The 25,327-nt window shown below is 44.2% G+C and overlaps 2 protein-coding genes across 18 annotated transcripts in view; one reads left to right on the forward strand and one right to left on the reverse strand.

Moving 5' to 3' along the window:
* Positions 1 to 19,895, forward strand: part of C7H2orf88 (chromosome 7 C2orf88 homolog) — a 46,540-nt gene extending 26,645 nt beyond the window's left edge. For 3 of the 15 annotated variants that reach the window (XM_069021979.1, XM_069021978.1, XM_069021984.1), the window contains 5 exons: positions 326 to 400; positions 6,735 to 6,883; positions 12,025 to 12,097; positions 12,677 to 12,753; positions 16,137 to 19,895. In XM_069021979.1, coding sequence (XP_068878080.1) covers positions 16,296 to 16,559 — 264 coding nt within the window. In that variant the 5' untranslated portion in view covers positions 326 to 400; positions 6,735 to 6,883; positions 12,025 to 12,097; positions 12,677 to 12,753; positions 16,137 to 16,295 and the 3' untranslated portion in view covers positions 16,560 to 19,895. The other 12 variants (XR_011152224.1, XR_011152220.1, XR_011152222.1 and 9 more) reach the window with 12 other exon arrangements.
* Positions 19,896 to 19,949: 54 nt separating this feature from the next.
* The window catches only part of HIBCH (3-hydroxyisobutyryl-CoA hydrolase), a 41,654-nt gene continuing 36,276 nt past the window's right edge, over positions 19,950 to 25,327 (reverse strand). For 2 of the 3 annotated variants that reach the window (XM_069021973.1, XM_069021975.1), the window contains exon 14: positions 19,950 to 21,960. In XM_069021973.1, the coding sequence (XP_068878074.1) occupies positions 21,845 to 21,960 (116 nt within the window). In that variant the 3' untranslated portion in view covers positions 19,950 to 21,844. The remainder of the gene's footprint in view (positions 21,961 to 25,327) is intronic. The other variant, XM_069021974.1, reaches the window with a different exon arrangement.

Raw genomic sequence — 25,327 nt, forward strand, 5'->3', positions numbered from 1 at the left:
AGATGAATAAACATTTGTGCTGTGTAGAAACATGTCATTTATTTTCTTGATTATCTTAGCAGTTTCCCAGCCTAAATGATTCTGTGATTCTGGTTTCTTCTTTTTTACTTTGATGGTAAGTATAGGTTGTTCTGTGGGAGAAAAGAATACCCACCTATTCCATCTCATTTTTTTGAGCAGAGTGTCTTTATAGTGTAACTTTGTCATAATTATTTTTTAGCACATTTTTAAGCATCTAGGTAAATTCTAAGTAAATAATGTTGTTTTTCTCATGGAAAATTTTGCAAATATGATGGTTTAAGCATTTCTAAATATCTTTGCGCAGGTGTTGCTGACTGGATGAAATGAATTTCTGCAACTCAGCCCCTATCCAATGAAGTCCTGCAGGATACACTGAAGTGTAAGTACATGAGTAAAACTGAGCATGTTCTTCAAGTTCTGCTGCTAAATGGGATATTTTATCAATTTTTTTTAAAAAAACCCAAGTCCTTCCCCAAATGTCTCATAATGATAATCACAAAGTTCTGGGGGTTCTTTAATGGGTACAGAATTCAGTGCATACACTGATTTTGTGTTTCTTCTTTGAGTTATAGCAGTACATGCACATCCAACTAACACCAAAAGAATTAAAACTAATAGCAATGGGTTAAACCTATTTTAAATATTCAGGATCTCTTCATACAAGAAAGTGGAATTAGGCTTTACATCTATATTCTGTTCTATTTTAACTTAAAAACTATCAAACCTTTTTTTGAAAGCAGGAGGATGGCACATGCCAAAAATAATCATGATCTAGAAATCAATGTTGTGCCCTAAGGTTTGGAGCAATTGTGCAATCCCCACTGTCATGTACTTTGGGTAGTAACAGAGTTGAAAATTAGGGCAGCACTGAGTGACTTCCATGGCATGTGCTTGGGTGTCCTGCAATCATATTTGTCCTTACTTTTAATCAACCTGGTTGCAAACAACAAGGAAATATTTTAAGAAAATAAAAGCTCTGAGAAAAGGCTTTGGTAAATCTCAGTTCTACGCAGAACAGCGAGAGCAGCTGAGAGCAGTGTATAATGAAAGAAGAATTAGGTAAAAAAAAAAGAAAAATCCATAGCTGAGGAAAGGAACACCTTTCCCATGCACAAAGTTTTTGAAAATAGAGTCTTTGTTTAGATGGAGGTTCCTTAGTCTATAAGGACTGCTTTGCATCATGGGCTTGATTTTGAAACTCTACCTAAGTACTTATTACAAGGTATTCACAGCATAACAGGTATAACTTCAAGGCTTTTGGATTATTAGGAGATTTTAGTCACTAACAAAAATCTTCAGGGCTTTCTAGCTCTTTAGACTCCATATTGATTCTTCTCAGACTGTGCAACATTTTCCAACCCGTACCAATAGTGGATTACTGCACGTATAAATAGATTTTGTAAAGTCACCGTGTGGCTGTGGGCATGCTGGGGGGAACACCTGGGGCAGAGAGTGCTTGTCATGGCTTCCCTTTAACTCTTCAGCTGAATTAGAAATATGTGCCTCAGTAAAGCCCTCCCTAGTACCAGTCTATAGTTAAAAGAATGAACTGAGAAACAGAGCAAGTGTTTCAGCCAGTGACCTCTGATGAGGGACTGAGCTGGCATTTGGATTTGGATAAATCCATGGAGTTTTGTAGCCCTTTTTTGAATGCCACATCCCTTGTCAGTGGGTTCTTAAATGAACTTAAGCACTGCTTGGGAAAAATGATGGTATTTTCTCTGCTTTCTGTCGGAAAGGCAGGGAGAATCTGACCCAGCATCTGTGGTGTGCAGGACTGAAGGACTGACCATCCGGGCAGCACACTGGCAAAACTAGAGCATGTGCTCCTGCTGCCACCTGGCCAACCACACAACTCAGGTCAGAAGATGTGGAAGAAAGCTGGGGTTACTGTAAACTGGGCACAGGAGAAATGGCAGGGAGCTGAGGTATTGCCAGGCAGAAGGGGACATGAGTAGTCCAGAAATGAGAGTGGGTTATTGTGGGTCTATGGGACAAAGAGGAGGAGTTGAAGTCTTGGAGAGGGGTTTGCAGATGTGGAGGAGTTGTGAAGAGTAGCAGATGGAAGGGCAAGGGCAGGAACTGTGAAATTGTATCAGAGGCAGAAACCAGGTTTCATTTTTTCTGTTACCCTTGGACAAACTCATTACAACTTTGCCATCTGGTGCAGAGGTTGTTAAGTGACAAATTTTAACCCAAAAGAAGTAGTTTAGTAGTTTCTTACCCAAGTTCCTCTGAAGCTTCAGCATAGCTATCATCCAGTCTGGGTACCACTCCAGCAGTACCAATGCTGACACCATTCCTTGACTTCTGTGGTTCAGTTTGCAGCAGTTTCCTCCGTTGCAGATGTATTGATGCTGCATCCACATCACTCTGGGGTGAAGATGTGCACACAGAGCAGGGCATGCAAAGAATTTAGAGGGTTTCGACCATATTATAGGAAGATCTAGCAAACTCCAATAAGCAAGTAACTAATAAAAATATCTAATAAAATATATATCAGATCTTGTGACCACAAAAAGTCAAACTTGCTTTAAAACAACTTCTGAAGGGAGAGTGCCTTCCTTACCCCTACAGGAAAATGCTTTCAGCCACTGAAATTCAGGAGAGGGGTGCAAGAGGCAGCATTTTCTGGCAAGTTGAGTCTCAGGAAAGGCTTTGATGCCTGCATTCTCCCAAACCAGTTCATGCCCAGCAAGGGTTCCTGCACCCTGGCAGGGGGTAGGGGAACTTGAAGTCCCATAGCCCTACTCCATGGGCAACTGCTGCACCTCTGAGGCCTCCATTTTGGGGCTGAGGCACCTCAGATTTGGGTATTGTGGTTTTTAACATCACAGCACCCAGGTCTGGCCCCAGCCTTGCACACTGAAATGCTTTACTATCTAAATATTTCATCGACTGCCTGGCCTGTGCCTGTGGTAGTCATTTCAAATGGATGCTCTGCATTTAAAAGCACTGACTGCTTTGCCTCAGCCCAACATAATCAGCTGTCTTACAAACTCCACAGCTAATAAAATATTAAATCTGTTTTGGCACCCAGAAATAAATACAAGCTCGAGATTCTCATCCCATGTCTCTCCCTCTCCTTAGCTTCCTGTCCCTGCCACATCACACTGAGGTGCTGCTGCTCAAGGCAAAGCTTGTTTTGGGTCGTGACACAGGAGATGAGCAGTGCACCAGGACCAGGGTATTATCAATTGGGATGCAATGAAGTGATCCAGTCAGGCACCAGCTGTGCTTGCAGCCTGTGCCATGCAGAGGAAGGCAGCCTGTGGAATGTCTGCCCCACGGCTCCAAGTTGCTCAGTGGGAGCTGCATTCATTAAAAGCTGAAGTTAAAAGTAGAGCCTTGCATTAGAAACTGGGCTAGAATAATAAAAGAGCACAGTAGCCGTAAACTATACAAAGATATTTATAATTTAGTTACTAAATTCTTGTTAAAAAACAGGAGATAGTTTAAAAATCACTGTTGTAATAATACCAGTGTGTTAATGCAAGGTAACCATGCCTTTCCAATACTTCATCTTGTTTTAATTCTCAGGGCTAAGAGTTTATTTGATTTTCTCCTCCAGCCACCTACAGGTGACCTAAAACAGTAATGAAACATCTGCACACAATCTACCCAGGTCAGCAGGTCCCAAGTCAAAGCTACTTGAAATCAGAGGGCACAGTGTCACCAGCTTTAACAAGCTTTGGGTTGAGTTCCTCAGACCTGCCCCTGCAAACACTTGCAGCACGTGTTTAGTGCCCAAGGGGCTTAATCCTGGCTGGGGATCTTGTCAGATTAAAAATCACATGTGAGGACCTGGAGCTGATGTGCACCTGAGGTTGCCTGCCCTGGGAACTGCTGCTGAGGGTCGAGCTTAGGTCTCCTGTTGCAACACAGCCCCAGAAACTCTCCCTTTGGTCTCTAAGGGAGCATAGTTCCCATTAGAGCTGGATGAAATGACACAGTAAATGGAGTGTGTACAAACCCTGTGCACAGCACTTGTCAGCACAATGCTTTCTCTGGGCTCCAAAGGCAGTAATTAGTAAAATATATGGGGTTTTTAATTCACAGGTGGACTGTTTGCAAGTAATGAGTGTAATATTATGTGCTGTTGTTGGGTGGTCACAACAGCTGTAGCAGCAACCCTTTCGTACAAGGAGCTGCTGGATTTTGTTGGTGGAGGTATACAGGGGTGGCTGCCTGCTCCCAGTCTCCCAGCTTTCTAGGCTAGGGAGAGTTCCCAGCTGCTGGAGACCAGAGGGATGTTGTTCCTGTTTTTCTGCACCTGTCCATCCCCTGGCTCTCCCATCCCTGCACAGTCCCTCCAGGACATGATCACAGTAGTGCAATGGATGATATGTGACCAGCAGCTACAGTTACAGTGGTGTTTCTTTTGACTGATGTTACCAGTGTAGTGTTGCCTTCGGCTTTGAAAATGCTGCAAGAGATTCCTTGGCAGGCCCATGACTGACTGGAAATGTGTTAGAAACCTACCTGACAATTAGAATTAGGTTTGACAATTGGAAACCTGCTTGGCAATAATCACTGAGGTGCTGCAACGTGTCCAGGAACAAGCAACAGAGCTGGTGAAGGGACTGGAGAGTCAGTCATATGAGGAGGGGCTGAGGGAGCTGGGGGTGTTTAGTCTGTCGAAAAGTAGGCTCAGGGGAGACCTTATTGCACCCTAGAACTACCTGAAAGGAGGGTGTAGTGAGATGGATTGGCCTCTTTTCCCACATAACAGCAATAGATCCAGAGGAAATGGCCTCAGGTTGTGCCAGGAGAGGTTTAGGTTGGATATTAGAAAAAGTTCCTTCATCAAAGGGGTGGCTAAGCATTGTAACAATCTGCCCAGGGCAGTGGTGGAGTCATCATCCCTGGAGGTGTTTAAAGGCTTTGTAGCTGTGTCACTAAGGGACATATGTTAGCTGTGGACATGGCAGTGCTGGATTATCAGTTGGACTTGATCTTGGAGGTCCTTTCCAATCTAAATGATTCTCTGATTCTATAAAACTGTTGCCTAAATAGATGGGAAGACTTAGCCCCAGCTCAGCACAGGCACTGAAAGCGAGTGCTAACTCCAGTGAGGGGCACGAGTGCAGTGCCCAGCCCTGCAGCACCCCAGCTTTTAGCCTGTTGCCACAGGACAAGCCAGGGCCCAGCATGAGCCTCATGTCCCCATGCCTGTCACTCTCAGGGCCAGGAGACTTCTGCAAGTCCTGGGGTGCTGTTTGCCAGCCCCAGCCAGGTGTGAGCTCTGTGACAGCCTCCCAGAGGTGATGCCCAGGCATGCTCGTGTGTAGTGTGCAGTAGTTTGGGTGTCAAGAACTCCCCCAAAACAGGAATGCTTTACTCAGGGTGTCTGTTTGCAGCCTCTCTTATGAAATAGTTTTCAGTTTTAGCATCGCTTTTATTTTTGAAAGTTGAAAATGTTATTTTAGGTCGCTCATCTCCTTCATTCTGGAAGCTTTCTTTTGGAATGGGGGCGTTTCCTAAAAAGCTTTGGTATAATTAATACTTCTCTGGGGTTGTACATGATTTGATGCTGCCTGACAGAATAAAATCAGAGATGCATCACCCAGGCCTCTTCCCCAGTCTTTCCCACTGTTTTCTTTGCTTTAACACTCACCAGTCCTTGCATGCTCAACGTGTTTTGGCACCTCAGTGCTGTCACAGGGCTGAGTGGAACACGAAATGGCAATGGCCCTAAGCTTTTGTATTCCAACGCCATTCTTTGAGCATGCTTTTCTACATTTCACAGAATCACAGAATTGTTAGGGTTGTTGGAAGGAGCCTCTGGAGATCATCCAGTCTACCCCTCCTGCCAAGGCAGGGTCACCTGGAGCAGGGGACACAGGAATGCACCCGGGTGGGTTTGGAATGTCACTGGAGACCCCATGACCTCACTGGGCAACTGTTTCAGTGCTCTGCCACCCTCAGTGTAAAGTTCTTCCTCGTGTTGAGGTGGAACTTGTTGTGTTTTAGTCTGTGGCCATTGCTCCCCATCCTGTTGCTGGGCGCCACTGAGAAGAGTCTGGCACCGTCCTCTTGGCACCCGCCTTTGAGATATTTATATGTAATGATGAGATCCCCTCTCAGCCGTCTCTTCTCCAGACTAAACAGGCCCAGCTCCCGCAGCCTCTCCTTGTAAGAGAGATCCCTCATCATCTTTGTGGCCTCCGCTGGACCCTCTCCAGTAGCTCCTCGCGTTTTTGTACTGAGGAGCCCAGACCTGGACACAGCACTCCAGATGTGCCTCACTAGGGCTGAGTAGAGGAGGAGGAGGATTTAAAGGAGGAGAAGCCAATGAGAGGCGGCTTTCCGCCTGGGTGTTTTTCCCCCCTTTTTCCCTTATTTTAAATGTCAGGGCCGGTGCGGGCGCTGAGGCGCGGCGGCCGCGCTGCCCGCGGGCGGGGCAGGAGCGCCGTGGCCGGGGCCGCGCAGGGGCTGCGGGGCGGGCACAGGTGCCGGCGGGGGGACAGGTCGGGGCCGCGGCGCTGCTCCCGGGCTCGGCGGCGCTCCCGCCCCCCGGCCCCGCCCGGCCCCGCCGCCGCCGCCCCGGGGAGGGCGGGCAGCGCCCGGCGGAGCGGCGGGAGCGGCGTGAGCGGCGGCGGGCGCGGGGGCCCTCCCGGCGCTACCTGTGCGAGCGCCGCGGGGCCGGGCGGGGGGCCGGGAGGTGCTCCCAGCATGGACTTTGACGGTGGGTTTGCGTCTTTGCCGTTCAGGAGCCCGGAGGAGGCGGCGGCGTCGGTGGGACGAGGGCCGGATCCCGCGGGCACCGCCGGAGGAAGGGGCAGCCCGGCGGCCGGGGACCGTGCGCGGCGGGGCCACGCTTCCAGCATGCTGCTCGCACGGACACCGCCCCGCCGCGCCGGTATGTGCCCGCTCCACCGCCCCGAGCCGCGCCCGGGCCGGGAGGGGGGATGCGCGGCCGCACCCGCGGGGCGAGCTGGCCGTGGGCAGCACTGGCCTTCAGCCGCCTTAGGCTCGTGTTGTGCAGGAGAGGAGGGAGAGCCGTGCTTTGAGGTGGGGTTTTTCAGGACAGGCGGCGGGGCTGCTTTACTCCTCCTCCCATCATCTCGCAGCGAGGTTGCCGGCCACGGACTCCTCCAAACTGAGCAAAGCGGAGGTGCCGCTCCCGCTGGGCACCCTGAGGAAAGGTGATGCTGTGGACAGTAATGAGAGTGATGCTGAGTGGGAAGGTAAACGGCGTGGCTGGTTCTCTCCAAGCGGTGTTCCTGCTGTGGGGAAGACGTGAGACTACTGTATTTGCTGGCCGAGGTCGTGCGAGGGTCTGTCAGCCCCTGCTTTGCCATGAGTACCTTTTCCAGGCTTCCACACAAACCCTTATACAGAGCAGGTTACCTTCATCTGGCATGTTATAAAATACAGATTTAATAATGCAAGACCTGTCATGGCAAAAATTGTTAAACATTTAGAAATATTTTATGCTTTCTCATAGTTCAGTAAGTAGCAGTCCAAATTAGATTTCTAAATATAGTAATTGGAAAAAAAAGGAAAAATGCAGGGATTTATCCTGTAGCCTTAACAAAGTGGCATTTTTAACCTTCAAGCACATACAAATTAGTTTGCTTCTGAACATCGCATTCTGCTGAGAACATTTTTGCTTTAAAACCACCTTGGTTTGTACAAGTTGCCCAAGGGGTTGGGCAGAGCCTCATGACGCTCGTGTCTCTGGGTACAAGGTGTTTCTGTGGGCAGGGTCCTGGGGGAGAGACAGCTGGCAGCAGTGCCAGGCTGTGCGGGCACCGCTGCCTCGCCTGGCTGCCGGCCTTCCCGCTTCTCAGGCGCGAAGGCGGCAACTGCTGGAAGTAGGAGCTGGCACGTTAGGAGTGATGGAATTCAAGGAAACAAATACCGGGGGAGAGCCGTGAGACAGAGTGATTTTTAAGGCTGACATAGTTCTTTGCTGAGACTCTGGGCAGTTTTTGTACAGTTGGAGCATCTGGTTGCTAACTCCTCACTTTGTCCTCTTACTCCTCAATTTGTGCTAATCAGTAGTAACATAGTTGTGATTTTAAAATGTGGGGCTGTGTTTTCCTGTACCTTCTTATGTGAGATGTGGAAAAAATGGCTTTTCTGGTGTATTCCTAATTCCCATTCTTATAATATATACTATTCCCTTCTTATAATTGGGCTTCTGGAGATTAAAGAACAGAATGGGGGTGTGTGCTGCTTTTATTTTGCTTTTCTGTGGTTGATCTTAGGCGGATCTTGATGGTCTCCTTCCTTCTGACTTTCATTTGTGTTACTCCAGTGGAACCTTTGGCTTCCTGAGGGCATCACAAAGCAGGCAGTGTCCCTCATTCATACCTTATGCTCTGCAGCTCCATATGTTCGTAGTTGAGTCTTGTGACAGCCACTACAATAAAACCCAACCCTGTCAGCCTGAGACACCGATCACTGTTTTAGCTGCTGCTGCTCCTCAGTTCCTGCTGGCAGGATCCCCAGGCTGGGCAGCAGCCAGCAATAGCTGCAGGAGGGGCTTTTCTTGCTCGTAAAGATTTGTGCATCCCTTTTCATTGTCTACAGCTCTGTCTCTGCCTAGCACCTGTGGGGGACAGTAATGCACCTTTACAAACAAGGCTAGTTCCTGAGCCTTAGCATGAGAGTAAGCAGCTTAATGTTTCACTGTGTTCCTGAAGAGGACTGTTAATAGGAAGGCTGTGGCTCCACAGCTGAGTTGTTGGGATGGATATTTTGTGGTATATGTAGCAAAATTCATGTTTCTGCTCTAGTTTGTTCCAGTGTTAGAGCATTGTAATAAACCAAGAGGCTGCTTTGTCTGGACCTGGTGCTATGCCTTAGAGCAGTCTAACCTCGGTGTGGGACTTGGCCAGTGTCTCTGAGACCTTGTGTTTTCCCCTGCTGTGGGATTGGTCTTCAGACCATGGATTTGCAGCTAGTACAGATGGGAGGGGCTGATAATTACAAGAATTGTGGGCTGTGCTGACTAATGTGTTGAACCTGCATCCTTCTGTGTTATGCAGGGCAAGAAAACAGCTGTACATCTATGTCAAAAACATTATATCCATTTCTGATATTTTGTTTCTGTTCACTCACCAGTTTTGAGCATTATTTTGTATTAGGTGTCTTGGAGAATTTTGGATCTCCTCTATCACTATTAGCCTCCACTTCCAAAGGCATTCCTTTATAGTTTCTGTAGTTGGGTTCCTTAAGACTTGGCTAAACTTCTTGCAGATGGAGTTTTTGAGAAGCTCTGCATCTTCTTCATGCCCTTTCTTCTACAGCCTTACTCCAAGGCCTTCATTGCTAAGGAAATCCATTGGTTCACTGTCACTCACCAGGAAAACAGGCTTCCATCAATGGTAGGCATCCTTCTCCTGTCCCTATGGGAGTAGTTAAGTTAATGTTCCCTCTCGGCCATGGTCTGGCAGAGTCTGTACTGGTGCACATCTGCTTGCTTATATTCTGAGACATTGGGAAAAAACCCATCAATACATTGTAAGTATTTTTTGTAAGTATATTCTGTCCAAATTTGGACTAACAGCAGTCTGTACAGCTGTTTAGACAAGCAGCTAAGGTAAAATATGAGCAGAACCTGCAAGAAGTTTTTAGCATCCTGTTCTCTGGTGTCCTTCAGGCTGCTCCCTGAGCTCTGTGTGTGCAGTTCTGGTGAATAAACTGCTGCACTGGAGGGAGGAGGGAGGATTTCAGGACAGGCCGACTGGGTACAGTTTTACTTTCATGAAATTAGACAGCTACCAAGCACACAGTGTTCTTTGCTTCTAACAAGACTTCTTTTTCCTGGATGAGGAATAACACTGTGGCTGCTGAGGGCTGTACCTACTGGTATTGCTGTTCTCTGAACTACTGCTATTTTCACCCAAAGGTTTCTTTTGGTACTTCATCTTTGCTTGCTGCTTCCCAGAGCTTGGGTAAGATTGCTAGAACAGTGCAGAAAGCACTTGTTTTTGTTCCTGGCTTCTGTGGTTGTGTGCCTTGAGGAGGGGGGAGTCTGTTACTTGATTTTGTGGGGGCTTTTGCCTTTTTTATTTTTTTCAAGTCAGTACTCATTTTAAATTTACAGAGTTTGTCAGCATAAAAACATCAACACAGCTGTACTATTTAACCGTAAAAACACCCCACTTGCATGTAAATCATAAAGTGAAGTAAGAAGAAACATTTTATTCTCTCTTGTTTTTTCCCTCTAATTTGAAGATTTTCATGTTCCTTAACTGCATTGCTGAAAGTGCTTGAGATGAAATTTGTCATGGAAATTGCCTCCATTAAGTAACTCAGTGTTCTGAGAAAGGAGGTTGTAGGCAGGTTGGGCTCAGTGTCTTCTCTCAGGTAACAAGTAATAGATCCAGAGGAATTGACCTCAAGTTGTGCCAGGAGAGGTTTAGGTTGGCTATTAGCAAAGACTCTTCACTGAAAGGGTGGTCAGGCATTGGAACAGGCAGCCCGGGGAAGTGGTAGAGTCACCATCCCTGGAGGTATTTAAAAGCTATGTAGATGTGGCCCTTAGGCACAGGTTTTAGCTATGGACATGGCAGTGCTGGGATAATGGTAGGATTTGATCTGAGAGGCCTTTTCCAACCAAACCAATTTTATGATTCTGTGATCAGCTGTGCTCTTATTGAAAAACCTTTGAAAGTAGACTAGAGGTCTGCCTGATTTGGAAAAGCAAATGTGTCGTTTCCCCATTCAGTTACAAACTGGCTTAGAAGCCTGGAAAAGCTTTATCAATTCTGGCCATGGAGGGGAAAAACCCAAGCCTTTGAAATTCCAGCACGTACCTCGAGACAGATAACCAGGAGACTTTCACTTCCACGCTAATCCTGCACAGCAGTTGCTTGCAGTTGCTGCATCCAGCCCTTTCCAATCTGTAGCTCTTATCTCTTGTTGGCACTAAGCGACAGGAGAGGGAGGGGATGGCCCTGAGAGGAATGAGATCTCCATTTTTGCTTTTCATGTCCTGAGTTGTTTTGGGATATTTGGGTATCAGTGATTGCCTGAGGCAGAAGAATCTTTGATATTGTGCTTGTCCTAAAGTAACTTCATTTAAAACTTCATTTTCCTATGATTAGGAAGAATTGTTATAATAAATGTTGCACAGTGCATCTCCTCTGTAGGATTTGCAGGAAGCTGGATGTTAAGGAGAGGCAGAATTGAAAGCCTGGTGGGCTGCTCTGGGAACCCCTGCCTGGGGCTGCTCTGCTCGAGCTCTGAGTCCTGCAGCGATGGAGGGGGTGCTGAGCACTGAGTGAATGATTCATCCCTCTGCCATTTATGTGCCGCTGCTCTGCTCGGAGCTGCAGAGTATCCAAAGGCTAATGCCACGTGTGCTCCTGAATTACAGCCCACCTTGTTAGGGAGAGACAGAGGACGTTCTGGGTTTCCTCTCCGTTATGAATGGAGGGTGTGAGTATTTTGTGTGATTGGCTGCAGTTCAGAGGTGTGGATGCCCAAGTGCTGTTTTGTTACCTCTGCTGCTAGGTCAGCTGGGTCACCTGCCCAAATTCCAGCTTTCAATACCTTTGTTCCAGAGTTGTTTCCATGATAATGGCAGCACTGGGATTGTCTGACTGTTTGCCCGGTGTCCTTGGATGATTGAGGTCCAGGTCTTAGCAGAAGCTCTGAGAGGGAGAAGGGAAAACGGGAGAGAACTTTTGAGGTTAGGCAACAGATGGGGCACATTACCCTTCCCATATCCTTGCTGAAATCCTCCTTACCTGGACTTGCTGTGGGAGGAGGTTGGCATCCTGCAGATGGGCATCCTTGCCCAAGCAGTGGCCCCACCCTGCGCCCGGGATTAGGTGCTGTATATAAATTGTTGCAGCCTGTCATTCAGTCTAATTTATTAAGTGCTGTATCATCCTTTTACCTTTGTCAAAGTCAAGTTCTGTGTGGCAGAAAAGGCAGGCAGACTTGTGCAAGGCCAGCAGTACAGATGCATCACCTTGGTAATAACGTGCACCTCTGACATCCTGGCGAGTGCTGAGCTCTGTTCCTGGGTTCCCTTTGCAGAGTCCCAGACGTGAAGCTGTCTGTGCTCTCCTGGGGACACAGGGACAACCTGTTAGAAGCAGACGTGGTTCTGGTAAGTGGCACTCTGAGCTTCTTCTGTGGATACCCAGGGGAAAACTGAAAACCTCCTTACTGGAGGAGTCATATTTGAGCCTAAAAGTTTGGCTCTGTCACAGCAGGAATTACTTGCTGCCTTCAGCTGGGCAGAGCTGCACATTTTGAAGCTATTTTGAAAACTATGACTTATTTTTAATCTGGTGGCTGCTGTAACAGAAAGTGTTGCAGAAAGCAGTTTCTCATAGCATAATATTGAACTTCAAGATTTTTTTCTGATGTTCTTATGGATGGAAAACATTTAAATGGCAGCAGGAACTTACTTGCTTATGATGGCTACAGATGTTGCATAACAGCAAAACACTTGCTCTTCTGCCTGTTTTCATCATATGATGGTGTATTGCAGAGGCCAGTAGAACCCATATTTTTTGATATTTCACATTTACCTTTTTGCAATTATTTTTATTGATTAAGTCTTTAAAAATTCCTATTTGTTTTTAAAAATGGCAGTTACATGATTAATGCTTTTTTTCCTGTATTTTATATTGTCTAATAGTGAATTGCAGGCATCCTTTCACCATTGTTTTGTTTCCTTCAGTAGTTAGAAATGAACTTACCTTGGCAGGAAACACTTTGCCAGGCTGGCAAAGAGACTTCTTAGCCTTCACATGCCAGGTGAGTTCAGCTACCACCCCCTCAATATTTTCTCTCTCTTTGTATTACCACAGTAAATAATGTAATAGGTGAAACAACACCTGAACTTATCCTTGTGAACTTCCAATTCCAATATGGAAATGATTGTTTTTAGGACTTTCCTGAAAGTAATACTGTGTTTGTCATGTTGAAGTGAAATGAAGCCTTTAAAAACATTTTGACTGTACATCCAGTAAAATTGAGCACAACTAGGAGCCTGTATTTTTCAGATGAATAAATCAGCATTTCACCTACTGTAAAATCTGTCTCTAAAAAGAGGAGTTCTGGTTTGTGATGGTGCTGCTTTAGCTCCTCGTTGAGAGCAAGCAGAGCAAGCTGAGCTCACTGACCTCTGGCTCCAGCTAAGCCCAGCAGCTTTGTCATGTGAGCAACTGTGCTGCAGAGCTCTTGGCCTGAGCCCCAAACCATCTATGCAGTGGTGTCTGAGGCACAACTGGCCACAGAGCAGAGCTTGGGCACTGAGAGAAACAGGCTCCTATCACACAACTTCGCCTTGTGCAGTTACTGGATGAAACATTGTGCTGGGAGTGAAATGAGCTGGTTTAATTTGTTGGGGTTTTTTTCTCTCGGGGAACGAGCGTTGCAAGGAAGGGTAGAGATGTTAAAATCCCTGTCAGAACTTAAGACTCTGGAGATGAGTTAGGCACAGAGGATTTAAACAGCACTTCACCATGTGTGTGCAGGAAAGGGCTGTCAGGAAAACAAGGAAGCAGCCAGAAGGTTGAGGGCAGCTTCATTTGCAATCATTTCTGTGCCAACAATTATTAACTCCAGTAGACCGAGCAAACTGTAACACTCACTGCAGTGGCTTGGAAAGTACTGAGCTCTGTAAAGACTGAAATGAGCAACAGGCAAGAATTTAAACTAAGATTGGTAACTTTGAAGCTCAACTGATTGGGAACAGTTGAGTTGTATTGTGTGCCTTGCTGTCTGCAAGCTCTGGAGCCCACCTTGTGCTCTGTGCAGGAGAGTCCCACAAATGTTTGACTTGGCCCAAATGAAGAGGCAGAGGTGGTAGGTTCTGCAGAGGAAGATGCTGACCTTAGGGAATTTCTCCCTACCTGCTTTAGGTGATGTTTATCCTCTCTCTACTCACATTCTGTCCTTTCCATTAGACACTAACTCATCTGCTGGTGTCCCCTAACAGAAATCTCCAGTTGCACAAGGGAAACATTAAAGCACTGATGAAATACTAACTAAAGCTGGCTTCTATTTATCAGGCCTCCATTATAAAGCTCAAAAAAAAAAAAAAAAAAAACTACAAAACCCCAAATTAAAAACTAGAGCTCCAAACTTGGATAAAAAAATCCAAATTGTCTATTTTAAGGAAAGTGTCAGGGATAAACTCTGATAAAAATACACTGAAGCTGTGCATTACCTTGGCTGGATCAAGACTGCAGCTTTCAGGTATCAGCAGTGGTGGGTGGTACCTGCTGTTAGTAATTCTTTACCATATACTTGGAACTACATATTTGTCCAGAAGAGCAAGGCAAAGTGATTAGTATTAATGTTTTATTAATGGTAAATATTGAAATTAGACATGCACAAGATATTACTATTAAAGCTTTGAATTATTCAGCTGTCTGAATTGCTTTCAGGCGTCTCCTTGGCCTCTGGTCTGTAGGCACGTTCAGTTTGGTCAGTGTATGTGATGGATAGATGTAGGTATGAACCTCCATAGGGAATAAATGTAGTTTCTTGTGCAGTGAAGGGAATCCTGCTGTTTCCTCATCTAATGACAAGTTATTCATCCAGTCTTTACTCATTTCATGACAAGTTATAGGAATAAAAACCTGATAGCTTGGCTCTCCCCTGTGTAGGGTAAAACTGCAAGTGGAGGTCAGCCCTTGGCAGCAGGGTTTGTGTTACAGGCCTGTGAACTACAGTGCCTGCCCCAAAGCACTGGGCACGTGCTGCAGCAGGTCAGTGTGCACAAAAGAGACTCGCTGAACTTCACTGAAGTGGCTTACAAATGTTTCTCTACAATGCTGGAATGTCCTGGTACAAAGCTAAAGGTGTGAAAACATTTGTATGAACTTTGGGGTTTCTGAAGCCCTTTAGGGCTGACTTCCTGCCAGGAGCACCAGCCACCCCTTCTCTGCTGCACTTCAGCCCTACAAACAGGTAGCAATGGTTTTTATCAACCAGCAAAGAAGAGGAGAGGAGCTTGTCCCAGGAATCTGGTTCTCCTGAGTCAGCTGCTAGACCCGGAAGTCCCATCCTACCTGTGAAGCACTATTTGCCTGCAAATGGGATTGATTTCCTCTGCAAATATTTGCTTGTGATCAGGTTACTGGATTGGAGCCCTTATTTCCTCCTGTGTATAAAGAAAATAAATAAGGCTTAACATCTTTGCCATGATTATATTTTCAAAGGCTATTTACAAAAAATCTTTAACTTTGGCTGACCTTAGCACAACGTCATTGGGTGAAGCTGTAGGGAACAGTTGGTTTCTGTGCTGCGCAGTCTTTATTTTGGCTGGCAGTCTGTTAACTCTGATAAGTGGGTAAGTGCATGCCAAGCAAAGTCAGGCATATCGTGAGATTCTGCTTTGCCTGCGGAGAGAAAGTAGCCCCAGAAACAGCTTTGTAGGCCAGTAAACAAAAATCCATATACCAGAATTTGGAGTCAACCAGTTCTGGATCTTGAGGAGTTGAAAGGGACCCTATCAGGTGTTTCATTTGTCAGTCTCCCTTCTCTAGATGTAGAGTTGTTCTGCTCTAGTGAGAATGGTGCTCTGGCTCTGTTGGAACTGCCTTGATCACAGCAGGCTGCTGCTGCTTTCCCTACCCTCTCCAGGGAAAAAACAAAAACAGCTCTTGTTCCTTGTGAATACCTTCTGGTGGCTGCCCTGCTCAAGCCTCCTTGAGCAACAGCAGAATGACACTGGGAATTAGTGTCATCATGCCCAGAGGGCGTGTGACAGCCATGACACAGAACTCTGGTTATGGTGGTTGTGTGGTGCTTCTGTGGGGTGGTTTTGGTGTTTATTTCCAGCAGCAGCAGCAGTCCCTGGAGCTAAACAGTATTTGTTTGCAGTTTCAGGAGAAGAGCAATGCATTGTCAGCTTGGAAGAAACAGACTTTATTTTTTCCCTAAGACCTTTCCATTCCTAGATGGCTTACATCCTGTACTGGGAATTGCATTCAAAGGCAGCGCAAATTCAGGTCAAACTTTGCCTACTTGTAGTAGATGGATGTTACCGATAAAAACATTTTACGCACACTGGGCAGAGATTTATTTAAGCCGCTTCTACAAGCGCCTGTAGTGAATTTAGGTTTCCTTTGAGCTCACTGAGAATGGTAAACTATTTATTGCCTTTATATGAAACACTATTTTGACAGATTTCTTCAGAAGAAGCACAAAAGGAGATGTTCTGTACTTTGAAAATAACTGGAGCCACTGGCAAGAAGCAGCAACCCTGCATCGAACGAGGGAACTGCTTCCAGGTTATCAAAACATGCTGTTGAACTGAATTTTGCAGCTGCATTTTCCGATGTACCATGGGATGCATCAAATCCAAGGCTGCCTTCCAAGGGTCCAATGCTGTCCAGGATGAAAGGATCGGGGGAGGCAGCGAAGGGTGCACTGGGGAGAAGTCGTCGCTGCTGGCGGTGAAGGCGGAGGAGAAGGGCCCCTCGAGCGCCATCGTGCTGGACTACGCGCAGCGGCTGTCGCGTGAGATCCTGGAGCAGGCGGTCAAGCAGTGGGCGGTGACCGAGAGCAAGTACAGCGACATCCCCTTCATCGAGAGCGACGTGCCCTGAGCCCTCCCGGAGCCTGGCCCGCTGCGAGCGCTCTCCGTGGCACCAGTGCAGACAAAGCACCCCCAGCTGTCCTCTGAGCATCACTGTGGGGAGGTGTTTGCAGGGAGAAAATTTGCCTTTTAACGCAGACTGCTGACAAACTAATTGGATCGCAGTCGAACCTATTTCATCAAGTGTCATTTGTTGTCAGCCGTATGTTGAGTATACTCTGTCTTTGTATGTGTTGGATGTGACCAGAAATTAGTGTTAAAAAGAGGATAGGAAGACTGTGGCTGCCCTGCACCTCTACAAGCACTGCTACAGAGGACAAAACGTGGATTATTTCTATGTTCTGCCTAAAAGATCAGTGGTTTGTCTATAGGTGAGATGAACTCTCTGTGCTTGGTGAATTTGTCTGCGTTTTGCTAAAGTGAAATCAAGGTCTGCATGTAGCAAAGGTTACTGCTATGATAAATTTTACTTTGGATTCTGTGCCCTAACTAAATCTGTAATACCACAAAATAATGAAGGTGATGAGAAGCACTTTGTAACCCAAGTGGTATTCAGGGATCCATATGGATGATGATGCTATTCACCTTCCATTGAAGTGAACCAGAGAGAAACATGCCACTGTTGATAAGCAGTGCGTTATCATTAACAGATGCTTCTGTAAATGCATGAAAGCTTGTCTCTAAAACCCTGCAGTAAGATAGGTTAATGACATCTGGTCGCTGTGTTCAGACCAAAGCTGCTTGGCTTTTTGGTTTTGTTTGGGGGTTTTTTTTGTGTTAGGGTGCTGGTTTGGGAGGATTTGGTTTTGTTTTACTGTAACCCAGAGATGTGCAAATGGGTAACTGGTGAAATGAACCTTCAAAGGTGTGGCAGTGCTTTAGGACAATTTGTTTCATGGGAACTGTGGCTGCATTACACTGAAATTCCTCTCTGAAGTACCACCCTTGGGACAGGACATCTTCCTTCAGCTTCTGGAGGCTGCTGCTTCCCAGTTGGAAAACCTGTTTGTGGCAATGCCAGTAGGAGCTACGGGAGCCCTGAGCAGTGCTCTGAAGGCAGAGTTAGGAACTAAGCCTTAGGCCCAAAGCTCAAGGGCTGCATTCCTCCCCCATTGCATCCACACACTGCTCCCTGCTTGCCCAGGACTCGCAGCCTGACCCACTGCACTCACAGCTGGCGTTTGACAGATCAGGACTCGGATGAGTTTCCCCTATTCATCCTAAAGGTGCAACGTTGCTGACGTTTTGTACAAAGTGAAGGCCTTCTAACAGCCTGGCTTTTACCACCTGTTTGTTCATTTTTCTGTGATGCCCAGTTTAAAAGACATAGTTCCTTTTTTGAGATCAAAATGCTTTCCATATTGCTTTCATTTTATAGAGAAATGCTTTCCATACTGGCTCGAAACTGTTACTATTTTTAAAAGGTACATGTAGTTCTAGTAAATGATTCAAAACATGATTTTTCAAGCAATGGGAACCAAGCAGAAAGAGGACCATGTCAATTGCTGGTTTTAGCTTATTCCCCGACATAAGACAGTCTATGAATTGAGCTGTTTTGCAAATGTTGTGACACAAACTTAGGTATTTGAAATTCACCTATATGGGGAAGTTTATCAGGAATAAAGGGTGAAAAATGCTTCTCTGTGACACAGCACAAGGCTGCCATTAAATCCCAGTGAGCAGACTGGATTCCCAGTGACCTGCTATTAAGGCTGTTCTCAGGCTTTTGCTGGAATAGGGAACACAATCAGCTTATGCTGTAACGTCGTCCTCTTTGAAGTTACGTAGTCATCTTCAAAGCCATTTGCAAAGTGGGACTAAGGTTTTATGGTTCACTTAAATTCTCCTGCTAACAGCAACATTCCTTCAAGTTCTACAGCATATAAAACATGAGATCATACTCTGTTTGCTATAAAAAACCTCCATATTAGTGTGAGTTAGAAAGCAAAGCCAAAACACTGATCAAGTCAGTACATATCAATTGGATATTGCTTAACCAGAGTATTAAAAAAGATTCCTTTTCCTATTTCCTATTCTTATTCTAGCTAAAATAAAGCTTTATTACAAAAAAGAAAAGAAAGGGCAAACCTTTCTAAGATGAGTCTGGACTTGAGAATGTTAACACTGCTAATCACAGTAACTAAATAAAAAGCCAAAGCTCTGTAGCCATTGTTGGCCAGGCAGGTGAAGAGCAGGTAGAAAACTGCACTCACTTCCAGAGCACCTTTAGGTGGATCTGCCCTGGCTCTGTACAGACACCCTGGCAGTTGCCACGGGGAGCGGGTGTTGCAGTGCTTCCTGTTGCCATGTCTGAAACCCTTCCTCTGGATGTAGCCTTAGCATCTTCAGGAATACCAGATGCACTTTTGAAAGCAGCTTCCCCGTTGGCAGGCTGCCACTGCACGCTCCAACAGCAGGCAGAGTTCTAAAGCAGCCTAAGGTTCCATCACAGCGTCCGTTCTGAGCAGCACTCGGCATTTCCCCAGAGGAGGAAGTTACCCAGGCACGCTGAACATGCCCCAAGGACCACTCCCATGTGGAGGAGCTGCAGCGAGGGGTGGCTGCCCTGCCTGCCCCCACAGCTGCCCATAGGGTGACTCAGCAGCTGCTGCTTGGTGGCCCAACCAGTTCCTCACCTGCAGCCACCAACCTCGGCCCTCACTGGTGCCTGAAGTTTACAGCAGCTTCAGAATGGCCCCAAGTGCAATTCCAGCTGCTTTACGATGCTTTCCATGACATTGGCACATCAGGGAAGGCACGCAGCAAATGGAAAGCAAACAAGCTTGCAAACAACAGGGAGAGGGCTTCTCACCAGGAAAATCATCTTTTACAGGATGCTGTCCTTATAAATAATGCACTTACCCTTAACAGAAAATAAATGTGTTCAGTACTACAGTCTGGTGAGAGATTGAGGGAGATCTCTTTCCAGAGCTCTGCTGTACGTTTAATAGGCATAATACTAATACATTGTAAAAATAAAGACTTCTTTACCTTTATAAATTCAGATTATGCTAAGCTGTGCTACAGTGTCATAGAGCCACTGACAGTGGGTTTCCAGCTAAGTTACCATTGATTCTTTGACTTGATTATGTGTAATAAAGGCACTCAAGTTTGGGACTGGCATACTCTGCAAAACTGTTTACTTCTATTTAGGAGTTAAAAATACATTTGCTTTATATATTCTCCAGGAAACAAGATTAATTTGAGTGGATATGATATGACTGACTTGATATTCTAATAATGGTTCAAAATACATTAACTGCAGCACAACTTTGTAAAGTTGACGTTTCTGGAGTAAGGCACATCAGTATTCCCAAATAAAACACACTACAATATATTTTTACAATATTTTTTGTGGAAAATATTTTCTTGTGGACCAAATAAAATTCAACTTACCATCTGCTTTTATGCCTTTTATTTGAAAAAAACACAAGATTGCACAGATTGGACAAGATCTCATTACCTTGAGCTTGGGATAATTCCTGTTCACATAAATTTTGGAAGCAACTGAACATGCAAATCAAAGTTTATTAATTCAGAAGTATATTCTTCCTGAAATTGTGTAAGTCATTTACAATCAGAGGAGACATGATCCCTACTCCCTGGGAATTACTGTGTTTTTCATTAAATATAGTTGGCTGAAGACTGCTCCATTTATACAAAAACAATGGAGTTAACAAATCTTTTAAAAATAGCAATTGTTTATGAATGTAAAACATACAAAGGTTTTTAAAAATACAGGGGGAGCTTTGCACTTCTTACGGAACCAGCTTGAGGTAGAAAGTCAAGTGATATTTTCAGAATTACCCTAAAGGTATTAATGAAATCTCAATTACTTTTGGAGCTAAACTCAAGGGCAGTCCCAATAACAAGTATGTCCATGGTAACATAAACTTGCAGCTGAAATTTTAACAAATTTATTTTACAAGACTCCAGTGACAAAGCAAGTGCCATTTTTTCTTGATTCAGTTCTCCATTTGCTCACCTCTGATTTTTTGAAAGTCACTCTGGTAGTTCACCTTGATGCCTGAATTTCCTGGACTGTGTTTCCAGGCAACAGCTCCTGGAAAGGAAGGAGCCATTAAACAATGGTTTAACCATTGTAGAGCATTGCTGTTGGTAATAAAAACTGCCCACTGTCGAAAACTCCATAATGGTTCTGCTCCAGCTCTGACTTTTTGACTCCCCAGTGCTGGCTACTGACTATGGCATTTGAACAGAAGTTTTCTTTCTTTAGTCTTCAGAGAAGCCAAAATTTGTACTTGTGACCTGCCTGTAAGTGTAGAAATAAGTAGGGAGAAGCACTGATAACGTGAACTGATGAAGCATAAAAAAGAAGGCGTAATGTTGAAGAAAGATTGGTAGCTGTGTGTTGCATACACAATAGAAAAAATAATTTCCCACTCACAAATACTTGTATCAAGGGGTTCTGGTTATGTCATATAACCTCATGTATTATCAGAACCCAGCCACCTTGAATGCACAGGAAATGTGCTGCTTGGTGTTCACAGCAAGCTTTGAGGCATTTGTTTCTTCACTACTGTAAGACCAAGAAAAACCAGCAATTTTGTGAAATCGTGAAAAACTGATTATGCAGTTGAATCAGACTTAATGCCATTTAAAAAAATGAGCTATACAAGCAAAGAGAAATGTGCTCTAGGCTCTGGCAACATTATCACATTTGAAACAATGTTTACATCACACAGCAAGGCTGAAAAATGACCAAACGTTAAATCAACAGAACAATTTCTTAGACTAATAATGTATCAGTCTGAGCTTTTATTTAAAAGGATATTTAACACCATGAATTCTGTGTTGCATTTTCCTTTGTAGCTCTGACTACATTAAAGGTTTAACCATATTTTATTTTCATTGTATACAGAAGAATCTGAGGCACAATCCCAATTTACCAATCAGTGACAGAGCCAAGAACACAAAAGGCCTCTTGACTTTTTGCTTATTAGGTCACCCCTTCACTGTGCTCTTTCCCCAAGGGCTCCTCCTAAACTAAGAGCTGATGCAAAAAATTAAATGTTAATCACTGTGTAAAGCAGTAAAAATAACAATTTGCCTTGAAGTGATTTTTCCCATTATTAACCAGAAATACAATTATTTTCTCATTATAGAGAATGTTCCTGAATGCAAAAAAAAAAAAAAAAAAAAAAAAAAAACCAACAGAAAAAAGCTTTGTGAATGTCAGGCTAGCTAAAAAGTCTTGTCAAAACTGATCACACTGCTATTAATTTTTATATCACAGAACTAAGCAGATAGATAAGATGTCACAAGGTCTGATCTTTACAGCCTGAGATCATCGTTTCCCAGTGGTTTAAAACAGTTGTCCACAAATTCATCGCTGACTTCTTCTAGAGCAGCTGGCTTCCATTTGGGGGACTGGTCTTTGTCAATCAGCACTGTCAGGTGGAATAGAGAAACACCAAAGTTACTTGTAAACTTCTTCTGCTTAAAAGGACTTAAGGTTGCATCAAGACAGATCACTACAGTGGTTACATGGGGTAGACAAATCCGTGTGCTCTGGAGAAGGCAGAGTTTTTGTAACACACATATTTCTACTCTGGTAAGAATTCCTGAGTTGTGACCTGTCCAAAGATGTATCTGGGATGATACAAGGAACAGTGCATCACTTCAGAAGTAGTGAAGGAATAGCCCTGAAATTGGTGGTTTAGTTAGACCTGCCACTCTTTGCTGACTTACACTCCTTCATGGGAACCTGGAACAATACGTTATGGTGCTACTTTGGGACAAGGCTTTCACACCTCTCTGCAAAATCTGACTCTTGGGAAGAGTACAGGAGATGACTCAGTGGTGCTAAGTGCCTAAAGCTAATTTAAACACATCATGTAAACTAATGAAATAACTCACGAGGAAGGACTAAAGCAGAGTATCTCTGTGGGAACTGAGAGTGTTTATTTGTAAATACTGACAGATACTGAGGCCTGGGCAGATTTAACTGTGACAATCTGTATGATCTTAGTATACAGACTTTATGCTGTATCCTGGGAAATACACAACTGAAGATAAAAACCATCACTGAATGAATCACATGTAAAAGGCTAACAAGGAAATGCCAATTCCCAAAAAACATTCCCTGTATCACAGGAATTTCAAAGGCATGCCAGCAACAGCTGCATTAGCAAACAATACAACAAGAAGGAGTTTCTTTGTGTGTAAAAATGACCAGCATGAATGGAACTCCAGAGCATCCTTCCAAGTACCTTTCAGGCTTTAAGAAACCCATAAAGGTGCTATTGAAAATGTGAAATTTTTATCATTTAAAAAAGAGCAGCTGTAAGAACTGTGGCTCTCTGCGATGCACTGACTGCCCAACACTCCTCACGACACACATTCTCTTCAGGTGAGTGAAATCAGCAACCTCCTGACCAACACAGCCCACAGCATGTAAGAGAGGATGGGCGGGAAGAGGGAGCATATTTCAAATTTCTCTCCTGAGAATGGCCTTTATTTGTTTGTTTTCTGACAAAGAGTTTAGAGTAGGATGGTTCTAAAGACAGGTGCACTATGACACTCACAGAGACATGATATTTCAAAGAATAACAGGTATTTTTGGGTAAGTTATGTTTTACTAAACTTTGTTCTTATTGAGTGAGCTAGAAATATCCAAGATGAGGAAGGTGCAAGGGGGTGGAATTTTACAGTGAAAAGAATACCTACCTAAAGATTGTGCTTATCAAAAAAACAGGCATTGTGGCCTGCCTACCAACTTGCAGTAAAAAATGTGACTTGAAAACTTCTCTTTAACTATTCTGTCTTTAACCAATGGTTGAGTGGCTAGAAAATAAACACCATTCAAATGACAATGGCACTAATTAATATTTCTGTAGCTGAAGGCATACAGGCATCACAACTCTTCAGCTTACATCCCTAAAGAGCAAGGCAAATCAGAGTCCCACATCCATTTAGTTGCAAATAGGGAACTAAAGACACCTTAGAAACAAACTGATTGTAGAAAGTAACCCATTATATGGACAGAAACTGAAATTCCACAGAAAACAGAATCCATGAGGACAATTCTTTAAAAGAAATGTCCTGTAAAAGAGTGCTTTTACTTTGTTGTTCAACTGGGTAACTTACTGAAAAGCTGTGATCTTCCAAGTTATTTCTGAACATGGTGAAACCATTGATTGGCTTGGGTCAAAAGATGTAACTGTCCCAAATCAACTGTATTTATTCCATTGGAGTAGTACTCATCTACTGATTTTCTTCAATTTTAGTTGAAGTTCACAGTCCAGCCAAAACAGTCTAAACTGTTATGCACAAGAGCCAATGCTGATTAGAGATGCTTTAAATTAAAGAGGAGAAAGTGTCCATGTGTATGTTACCAGAGCTTCACCTCTGCTATGCTGTAGTAAGTGCTGCCAGTTCTCCACTCCAGGGTGCCGCTGTCTATTCAGGTTCATCCTTCTGTTTGGGATCTGTGGCCAGTTTTACTCTAGTGGATAAGCTGAATGCTCATAATGGTCTCTCCTGTGAAGTCTTTAATCTTGTATGAGTCAAAATATTTGTTTTCTAGTAGTATCATGAAAATATTCCCTTTCTGCATTGACTTCTTTATATTTTGTATCTCTCCAGGTTGAGATCAATCATTACAAGAACAGAATAAAAATTCTGAAGACTTCTAAGGTAGGCTAAGGGAAATTCATTATGATCAAAGTAACTGAGCACAGACATCATGTTAAGGGTTTGTTCTTTTGTTTCACCTTTTTTTAATCAAAATCCTAAACCCCTCTGTTCAGTAGTAGTGACTTTACCAGACTTCAGTTAGTGCTCTGTTGCTGAGCTTCCTTCAGCACAGTCAAAACGCTGATATTTCCAAGTCCCTGGCGTTCTGTTTGCTGCCATAAAATCTCTGAACTCGTGCAGGGCCCTGGGGTGCCCAGGGTACAGCTCACATCTGCCAGCACTGCAGGGGAGGTGGCAGAAGCTGCACAGAAATATCATCTTTGCAGGATCAGCAAGACGTAGAAGACCTTTACAATTCCATTTCAAGTGCACATTCTGCACAAAGAGTTAGGAGGGTGCTTTAACAGGTATTTGTCCCTGAGATTTGCTGCTGAGACTGTATCCTACCTGGATGTGTTTGAGCACTGACTCCAAAAATGGCCACTTTTCTTAGGCAGTAAGATTTGAAAAACAATTCTTGGCAGCTACCCAGACCTATGCATTTCTTAGTTTACATATTATTCTATTAATCAAGGTGAAAAATTGATACCTAATGTGTTCCAAGCCCACATTTACTATTTTATGGGAAAATGTTGATGAAATATGATCCATGTGTTTTATGCTTTAAGGGTTTTGGCTTTTCTTTAATAGCTCTGATCACAAGAATCATAAACAGGGAAGATTGTTTGCCACAGCAGATTTTCAGGTTGAAAGAAAACCGGCTAAAAAAAAAAAAAAATTGACCTCAGGTCAAAGCAGGTTTAAAAAGCTTTTAAACTACTCCCTAGCATGCCCTTTAAAATTATGGTTTGAAGCAGATGAAAGGTATTATTAAAACCTGATCTGTGGCTGCTGAAAAACATTCTTAAACTAAAATCTGATTGTTGTAACTCAACTTCTTTTGGTGGTAAATCTTTTTGTGGTAGAGTGGGTCAAGAGCTGGCTCTTAAATGCTTGTAATGTAATGCTTTAAGAAAGAAAAAGCTAATACTTAACACTTTTGTCATTTTTATTCACAATGGCTGGTTGAAGTACTTAATAATCTCCCTTCCTATTAAAAAGGATGCTCAGCACATTGAT

Source organism: Aphelocoma coerulescens, chromosome 7 (genome assembly GCF_041296385.1).
Source record: "Aphelocoma coerulescens isolate FSJ_1873_10779 chromosome 7, UR_Acoe_1.0, whole genome shotgun sequence".
Taxonomy (NCBI): Eukaryota; Metazoa; Chordata; class Aves; order Passeriformes; family Corvidae; genus Aphelocoma; species Aphelocoma coerulescens.